The sequence below is a fragment of the Sinocyclocheilus grahami genome, unplaced genomic scaffold (genome assembly GCF_001515645.1).
Source record: "Sinocyclocheilus grahami isolate Dianchi unplaced genomic scaffold, SAMN03320097.WGS_v1.1 scaffold533.1, whole genome shotgun sequence".
In the NCBI taxonomy this organism is placed as follows: Eukaryota; Metazoa; Chordata; class Actinopteri; order Cypriniformes; family Cyprinidae; genus Sinocyclocheilus; species Sinocyclocheilus grahami.
In genome coordinates, this window is record NW_015505712.1 from 1,216,480 (window position 1) to 1,226,062 (window position 9,583).

General features: G+C 36.5%; 2 protein-coding genes across 2 annotated transcripts in view; both read right to left on the reverse strand.

Annotated features, from left to right (window-relative positions):
- The window catches only part of LOC107555393 (DBIRD complex subunit ZNF326-like), a 6,314-nt gene extending 3,315 nt beyond the window's left edge, over positions 1-2,999 (reverse strand). Inside the window, exons 1-8 of the mRNA XM_016238170.1 lie at positions 2,715-2,999; positions 1,671-1,717; positions 1,490-1,562; positions 843-1,200; positions 589-754; positions 449-465; positions 331-376; positions 150-231 (exon numbers count right to left, since the gene is read on the reverse strand). Of these exons, the coding sequence (XP_016093656.1) occupies positions 150-231; positions 331-376; positions 449-465; positions 589-754; positions 843-1,200; positions 1,490-1,562; positions 1,671-1,717; positions 2,715-2,719 (794 nt within the window). The 5' untranslated portion in view covers positions 2,720-2,999. The remainder of the gene's footprint in view (positions 1-149; positions 232-330; positions 377-448; positions 466-588; positions 755-842; positions 1,201-1,489; positions 1,563-1,670; positions 1,718-2,714) is intronic.
- A 2,026-nt stretch (positions 3,000-5,025) lies between these two features.
- On the reverse strand, positions 5,026-9,132 carry LOC107555394 (volume-regulated anion channel subunit LRRC8D-like). The gene has a single exon (XM_016238171.1). The coding sequence runs from the start codon at positions 9,130-9,132 to the stop codon at positions 6,607-6,609; it is 2,526 nt and encodes an 841-aa protein (XP_016093657.1). The 3' UTR covers positions 5,026-6,606.
- Between the last annotated feature and the right edge of the window lie 451 nt (positions 9,133-9,583).

A 9,583-nucleotide genomic window follows, 5' to 3' on the forward strand; every position in this document is an offset into this window, starting at 1 on the left:
TATATATATATATATATATATATATATATATATATATATATATACACATATATATATATTTTTTTTATTTTTTTTATAGATTTAAATAATAAATGAATATCCAGCAAGTCAATCTAGCGAAGCAATGAGTCTGAAATTTCAGTGTTCACCTGTGCTTCTCTCCATATTTTTCATGATTCTTCTCTCGTCGTCTTCTGCGCTTCTCTCTGGCTCGAACTTTCTTACCAAGCTCTGCACTCAAATATTAAACTATGCTTGCACTGAATTATGCTGTGAGATACAACTTTACTTTTTTCCAATTTAATAAACAATAGAATATAAAAGCCATACCATGCTCTTTATTTATTTCCTTGGTTTCGGAAGAAATATAACTGTCCTGTAGAAAAGACAAACTCTAGTATCACAGGACTGATTTTGAGGCATCTTTGATTTGATTACGAATTCTTACCTTTGAAATGTGTGGTCCTAAAAAAATAACAAAAAAAGCATCGATATAAGTCAACATTCTTGAAAAATCCAGTAAAGAAAGTGCGACAATTTGTTCATTTTTAAATCATGTTTGGTCTATCAAAGCAGCGCATCACACACCCACAATGCGGATTATGCTGGGAGTTGCTCTTACTATCCTCTTTTTTTTAACCATCTTGCAAGGAGGTACTGGTTCCATCATCTTCCTCTTGGTCCCTCGAAACACCAAAGTAGCTGATTTTGAGTAGCAACTCACTATGCAAATAGACGGGTTCTGACTAGAGCACTGTGGAAGAGAATAGATAGAGAACATTCAACAATGAAAGTCATTACTTTTGCTCAATAAATAAACTAGACACCAGACGTACACCTACATCTTGTCCTTTGGCCTCAGGTACAACAGCACCTCTTCCGCGGTAGTTTCCGTGCACGTATGGGTGCATGTCTCTGCCCCGTGAGCCAATCGGCTCTGACTGAGAGTGTGAAGGAGAGTACAGACTGGAGGAATCGGAGAGGTTGGATGTTGAGTATTGACTCTCTTTGCCGCTGTCGAAAAACAGAGACCTGGACCTTTGGGAAGACATGACGAAGGGCCTGTCCCAGTTTGACAAGACGTCTGCACCCCAGGTGGATGAACAGGTGTCACTGTACCCTCCATTAGAATTATCAAAAATGCTATCAGCATCTTCAGTGTTCAAGGACCCAAGTCCAAAAGATTCATAGGCACCATAACTGATGAAAAATGAATAGTAGCGCGTTACAGTAAGATTGAATATTTTTGAATTAACTTATATAATAAAATATATATATAATTAAGCATACATATTTAAAAATCGTAATTTAATTTATATAATTTTTATATTTAAAATACGTTTTTTTGTTGTTTGTTTTTTTTGCAAAGTGTTACCAAACTAATTACTTTTAAAATGTATATGTTAAAGATCTCCAACATTTTATATAGGAGAGCTGTTCCTGTTGCCTCCTCAAAAAAGCACAAGGAAGATCCTCTGACAATTCTTACCTGTCAGAGCTTTTGGTCTCCAAGGACTCAGAGGATGCAAACGATCCAAATAATGGCTGACTGCAGCATTTCCCTGGGCATTTGACAAGTGAAAGTGATTATCTGAGAATGCTAAGAGAATGTACCTCATTCAGAAACAACAAGTACAAGACAGAAGTATTAAGGTTTAAATTTAAATTACCTGAATTGTCAGCTGATGATGGGAACATTTCATCCTCATAGTAAGTCCTTAAAAACAGATTGTAAGTCATAATTAAAGCCGTGATTAAACCAAAGTCCCATTAAGGTATTCTATAGTCTTTGATTAAACATAAAATAATACTAGCAAGTACTGACTCCATATTTTAGCTGACAGTTACTGTAAATGACTGAATTTAGAAGTCAACGAATCCTTTTTTTAATGACCATTATATAATGATCAGGCAGGGTAAACTTCTATATAGGTAAATCGGAGACCATTTACAAAAAAATATCATGCCATGAATGGGAGATGAAATAATAATAAATAAAAACATGAAAGCTAAAATTTACAGTTTTAAGTGTTTGCAGAAATGCTAAACCACAGTCTGTAGAAAAAGGTCCATGTTCTTTTCAGAAGTTAAAAAAAATAATGAAAACCTGTTTGGTATTATAATGTTCATGTAATAAAATACAAAATAATGTGTGAGTATTTAGGCCTAATCCACAATAATTGTTTGAACCGTTTTCCAGCAATGCAAGCAGAATTAAAGATATGTCCCAGTTTCGTACCAGTAAAGTTGTTCAGGTTTGTCATAAAACACTTGTAGACAGCACAAACAGTGACACATATAAGCTACTCTATGAATGGGTCTTTGCAAGACAATCAACACTCCAGTGTTCATTTTGCCCTTGTGTTCGGATACTCTTTAAGATTTACTTGTCAGACTGAATCAGAACACCTTGATGCATTTACATCAATTTTGCACCATCGATTCTTACTTTTATTTAACCAAAATGTGTGTTTTGTGGTGTGGGAAATGTTACATTATCTGGCATGCTGGCATGGTCATTTAAACCCTTTTATTTTATTTTTTTTATTTGTAATTAAGTATTATGCACATTTATGCAAACCAAAAACATAACATTTAGTGATTAACTCAACAAAATTCGAAATGCCTTTGCAAGGAATTTTTCCGTTTCACCCATTCTTTTTCAACAAAAGTAACGTTATTTCTAAACGCAACATAAAGGACGCCTCACTTACCACATAAACGAGAGTCAATCAGACCTACCGCGTTAAATTAAAGCAGGTGTCACTGAAATCATTTCCCGCTAGAAACAAACTAAACGGTGTTAGGAAACTTTAGAGCTGGTTTGCGACAACAATCCTGCTTCTTCATAACTATGTCCTAATGAAAGTTGTCTTCCTCCAGAGGGCGCTAGTGGTTCACAAACCAAACATACACAGAGCCCCCCCCCCTTATTCGGGCCCATTCAAATACTTTTGGTCTCACTGAAGGGATTTGTACTATAAAATAGACCTATATCATCGGATTGATACAGCCTTAGTAATGAATCTAAACTAAATGTTTAAATACACGACTTTTCCAGTAATCACAAACAGCTGTGTTTGGTCTGTCCTGATCAGCGCTGTGAAAGGTTATGGTGCCACGTGACAAAGCCGTATCTTTTTTTTTAGTATCAGCACCTTCAGTTGAACAATTAACACCTGTCAGAGCGTAACAATGTCCATTATATCGTACATATTCACACTGAATAGTTCAATGAGAATTATGTTACATAACTCAGCGACAACTTCAGACCTACCAAACTTCGCCCCTTTGTGGTATCAGTCATTCATTCATTCATTTAGAGCAGCAAAATAATATTTGTAACACTTTCAAGACGCTGTCCTTCACCACTAGAGGAAGCTCAAACCTAAACCACTGTGCAAGGATTGCACTGAATATTCCAGAACCACGACATTTTGTGGGGAAAATTGTTTCGGTAGGCTACGTTTTGATATTGAGATTTGATTTATTAAAGGCTCTTATTTTGAAATACTATATACTAATATAACTCAATACATACTAAAAGTTATATTGCACATTATATCTCTTAAATGATTTTACCTCCTCATAGGTTAGCTTTTAGTTCCTTATGCTGTATTGCAGTAGTTCTTAATCCTGGACCTGTGGACCCCCGCTCTGCGAATTTTGCATGTCCCCCCTTACCTAACATACCTGATTCTGATCATCAGCTTGTTTGGAGAGACTGCCAGATAAGGGAGACATACAAAATGTGCAGAGCAGTGGTCCCATAGGACCAGAATTAAGAACCCCTGCTGTAATACAAATGTTATCATTTCAAACAACACAGACACCAAGATGTATATTTTCAATGTATTTATTATATTAAAAATTGCAAGTTGCAAATTTAACATCCTTTCAATCAAAACATGTGATTAGGAGCAAAGCAGACTAAATTCATTCTCCTTTCCATCAAAACCAGAAAGGCTAACCATGAAGGGATGCAGTATCAGGCTACATTCAAGGCTGAAGAGCAATACACCTTAAAGTAGCTTGCTGAAAAATAAAACACATTTCCTTTATTTTGAAAAGAAGTACTCAGTCGGAATGAACAATAAGTGTTTTATGCACCTGAATGGATGCATTTTTATGGTGGAATCATTTCAAATCAGGTACATCAATGTAAAACTATTAGTAGGTTATAGAAATGGAACATAAATTAATAAATCTCTACATAAATGAACAAACAAACGATCATTCCAAACATCAAACAGAACCAACAAATAGTTAATTGTACAAAACCTATATAGTAATCTAATTTAAAGTCACTCAAAACATTGAAACTCTTTGTTTCTAATTATTGTTAGTCACACATGTATCAAAAATGATTTTCAAGCCTCATCTGGCACGACATCACGATTCTTGAGGGGTCACAAAGATACCAATTACAGGTCAGACCCTGCAGCATTTCAGTAGGACAAATATAACACAGTGTGGGAAGTGTAATTCCACAAAATGACTAGACAACTCTTCTGTGAAATGCAAATAGGTCAAAAACAAAAATGTGTTCAAAATTGTATTTGTTTTAATAAGCAAAACAAAACAAAACAAAAATACAATAGACGTTATCCAAATTATTCTATTACTATTAACCCTGCAATTCATGTACACTACAGGTAAATTAAATACCATCCAATCTATTGAAAACTTTCATAAACAATTGAATGCTTTGAAGCAAACACCACTTAATCTATGTCAACGATTAATTAAAGCAGCTAAATATTATGGATACCCTTTACTTTTCAAGAGAACAATTGCACTTCCTCTTCATACAAATTACTGGCTTAAAATAAAATAAGGAAATGGTTAAGGAGTTTTAGGGTGCAACAGTGAAACCATTTATGTTATTATAGCATGCTACCTTAAAAGGGATAGTTTACCTAATTTAAATTCTGTCTTCATTTACTCACCCTAATGTTATTTCAAACCTGTATGACTTCCTTCTGTAGAAATTAACACACATAAAATAAAATACAAAAATTAATATAAAATAAAATATTTAATGAAAAAAATCTAAAAGTCAATGTGATCCAAACAACTTTCATTCTTTCATACAGGTTGTCTAGATGTCTGGAATGACATTAGGATGAGTAAATGACAACAATCTTTATTTTTTTATTAAACTATAAAACAACTATTCAATCTTGACCATGTTTTATTAATTTATGATAGATTTGTTACATTGTCAAGAAAAATGAAACAACAAATGTTCAGGTTAGGGACATCTAACACGTAATTCCAACATTGGCGTGAATATCGATACTTAACATCTGGCAAGTCACTTTTTTGTGCATTTGCCTCAAAAGCTGACTGCATGGGCATGCACAGCGCAGACAGAGCAAGGTAACTTATAACAGTGATTCACACAATGCAAGCATTTTCATTACTTTTACTAGCCAGTAAGGGCTAACAGTAAAACAGATGGTAATCATACACAGTTACAGGCTAACATATGATGTTAGAATATATATATATCAGGGCAATTTACCAATACATGTCTACTGGAGGTTTTGAGCATTAAGGACCATGCAGTGTATACACACAAGTCTGTCCCATCATATGGTGTTATATACAAAACATGCACAAGTCAAATGAGGTCAACATAACTTATGCATCACTTCTGTAACCCACATGAAAAGATAATGTTAAGAAGGAAAAGGCTATTTTATTCCCAAAACTTGCACAGACTAAAGGTGTCTTGTGCATTGCACTGCATCAACAAACATTGTTATTCAGTTCCAAGTATTTTGGTTAATAAACATTGAATAGGTGGACAGTTTCATAAAAAAAAACAGATAGTAACTGAGGTATAAAATATACTGTTTGATTGAATCTTTGACGGATATAACTTTGTATCAATGCAAACATTCAGTTTCTTAAACACTTCAGAGCACATCTTAAATGACTTTAGTGCACTTTTATCTAAACCCAAATGAGAATTCCTTTTTGGGGAATTCCAGGGAGACTTTTTCACTTTTTTCTTTTACCACTTATAGTCGAGTACAGTAGTTGTGATTAACTTTATAATAAAATGTCAGTTGTTCTGGGTTCTCCCAAACAATAAATACAATCATTAATGGCACCACAATACACAATGCATGTGATGCAGACTGTGCGAATAACAGCTGGTGAAAATGTTAACATGAATGCTACTGAAAATGAACAGAAAACAAGTGATCTGAATTATACTTCCACTGTAACATGGGCAAATGATAAAAACAAACAAAAAAACATTTTAAAAGAACAAAAACCCATGCAGACAGGCATAATCTTCTCAAACATTTGAATAATTCTCAAGAATTCTATGCAGTTAAAATTCACAAACGTTTATATTGACTTGCCGGCAATTTGTTTTGGCCTGTCCAAAAAAATGACATTGAATGTTAACATAAGTTTTGATACTGGACTCATTCCTTACACACAGAACATCCATTCATGCCCACAGTCCTGGATAAAACAACAAAGGTTTAAAAAAAAAAAAAAACAGAAGTACTGAACACTGCCTTTTGTGCACTCTGATTCCGTTCACTCAGAAAACCATCTTGCCAGGTTTTTTCTGATCCACACTCACACTCCGTTAGCAAAATTAGCACTGGTTTCCTGACTTATGCTCTCTTTGACCTCTAGGGGCAGTGAATCAAAAAGGTGGTCTTCCACAATGAGGCCATTTCGGCGCAAGAGTCGGCACTGGCCAAGCTGTATGGGCAGGCGATCCAGGCAGTTCCCCTTCAGTTCAAGATAAGTCAGCTGCAGCGACTGCCCGATTTTCTCTGGCAGCAACGAGATGCAATTGTGCCCAAGCGATAGGGTACGCAACTTTGTGCATTTGAACAGCTGCTTGGGTACCACTTCCACCTTGTTTCCTGTGATGGCAAAGTGCTGTAGATTCTGGAGAAACCCCACCTCTGGAGGAATCACTACGATGGAGTTGTGGCTAACATCCAGGTATCTCAGTTTAAGAAGATTGAACAGGGTGGTAGGCAAGGTCTCTAGTTTGTTATGTGACAGATAGAGGAACTCTAGGTTTTTTACGTGACTTATGGACAATGGAATGGAAATGATTTTATTATGCCACAGTTTGAGGCAGTTAAGCCGTTTGAGGTGCTGGAAGCTGATGACCTCTTCAATGGTACGGATATTGTTCGATTTCAAGTCCAACTCCTGCAGGTTGGTCAAACTAAAAATTGCATGCGGTATCCGCTCCAGTTCACAATTGTGCAGCTCCAGTTCAGCAAGATTCATCATCTTTTTCAAGCTGTTCAACACCAAGAGTTTAGTACCATCATTGTGAACCACAAGTTTGATCAGGTGGGGTGACAAGTCCGTAATGTTAGTCGGGATCTTGGTAAGGTTGCTCTTCAGATGTAGGATCTTTAGATGCCTCAAGTCCCTGAGGGACTCTAATCCTATCATTTTGTTATTCTCTGAGTTCAAGTTTCCCACCAAGTAGAGCTCTCTCAAGTTCTTCAGCATGTAAACCCAAGTGGGAATCTCTCCTACGTCCGTAAACTTGACATGAAGGCACCGGAGGTGATCGCGCAGGAAACTGAATGCAGTCTGTTCGACTTTGGCGGGGCAGTGGTAAAAGTGCAACTCGTGGAGGTTGATCATCTGGGAGATTTTCGCTGTGATACGCGCCTCTGGGATGAGTTCTAGTTTCAGGACCTCTAAATCAGTGAGGTCAAAGACCGCATCAGGAACGCCCGAGAGCATAAAAAGATGCAGCTCAAGCTTGTCCTGTGCATTGCGAGTCACGTGTTGGCGTAGTTTCTCAAAGGTCCACTCATGGTTTAAGCTGATTTCCCGCAGTTTGTTCTCGCTTACCTCTGAGAGAAAGACACCGAAACGTTTCGAGTACAATTGGTCATATTGATCCACCATGTGTAGGAGGAAAGCAAAGTCATTCTTCACATCTGGGATATCACTAAAACTGCTTTCTTCTCGAACTTTCTCAAAAGAGTACTCTTTAAGAGGCCGTCTAAACAGCCAAAAGAGAGTGTAAATGCAAACCAAGCCATAAACAAAAATGAGGACAATGTAGCTAACAAGGAGTTTTTTCAACATGAAAGCCATGTTATGGGTGCATTTAAATTTTGCGTATCCAGTTAAATGCTTAATTTCAGGCTCGCAATCATGGTCAAATTTAATGGACGTGACAAAGGTCATGGTGTAGCACAGAATCAGAATGAATTTGACCGTTTTTATTATTGTTTGAGCTACATAGAGTTTGTAGATCATGTCACTGTCTTCGACATGTGTGCGGAACTTTCTCACTTTCTCAAAAAGTGCTTTAGCTTGCTCTCCATCTTTCTTATCAAGTATAGTCATACTTGGAACCTCAATGACTGGCTTCTCTGCAGAAAACTTAATGTTAGATTTTGCGAGCATGGGTGTGGACTGATTTGGACTTCCCTCCTCACTGCTGGTTGAAAAGTGCTTTGGTAACGTAGAGGCTCCAGTCAATCTCTGCTTATTCTCTTCGGAGTCTTCACAGGCTGTCTCAGACAATGCCTTGGTTGTCCAAGGGGACTCAAAACACTTGCCCAAAATAGACACAAAATGCTCAATTTTGGAACTGGTCTTTGGATACTTGAACCAAAAGTTACTGCTTACCATGAGAACAATAGTGTGAATGAGAGCTAGATATGGAAAGTATTTTGAATACCATGGGAGGGCAACATGGTAGCACATCTGATTAACAAAGACATACTGCTGAAAATCCAGATTTGTTCGTAAACCCATAGGCTGAGGTTGCTTGACAGCAGACGACTGTGGGAAGTGTTGGACAACACTGTCGGTTTGTTCTTTGCTTGCTAAAGGTGCAGCTGCCAATGTCACATGGCCTCCTCCTGTCCCTGGGCCAAGAGCTTTCTCTGGTGGCCTTTCCGTGGCCACGGGGGTTTGGTCCTCCAACGATTCCAGAACAGGAAGGCAAACCACCTGATCTTTGGTTAACTGCATGGTCCCGGCAAATATGGCCAGCATTAGCATGACCACACCCAGGTAATCCATAAAGACGTCCCACCATGGTTTCAGTATCCGATAAGTTGGCTGGATGTCATTTAGAGAGGCAACTTCTGTGAGGGTAAACATTCCTACATGAAGACATAAAAACAAAAACAAGTATTTATTATATATTATTATCAATGACAAATAAGAGTGTCTGAGAAAAGGACAAATCAACAACTTATATATTTAAAAATGTAACAACTTATATATTTACTCTGTATTAATGTTAATTTCATATAGCTTTGAAAAATGAATTAATCTAATTAAACTAATTAAACTAATCTTTTTCAATTTAGCATCTTTTATTTTCAATTTAATAAGTACTGTGGTCTTATCATGAAGTGTACACATGTGATTTTTTTTATATATATTTATTTATTATAAAGTTATATTTTTTTTTTCAAGGTAAACATTTTTTATTTATTTTTGGGAAGTCACACCACATGACATTTTACGACCTGAATTAACTTTGCCTTCTCAAAGAGGTCAAATGATCTGATATTTAATACCTAAAATCTTATATGCATAATACCTG

Coding starts and splice junctions, on each gene's coding strand:
- LOC107555394 (XM_016238171.1), bottom strand. CDS start 9,132: ATGTTTACCCTCACAGAAGTTGCCTCTCTAAATGACATCCAGCCAACT.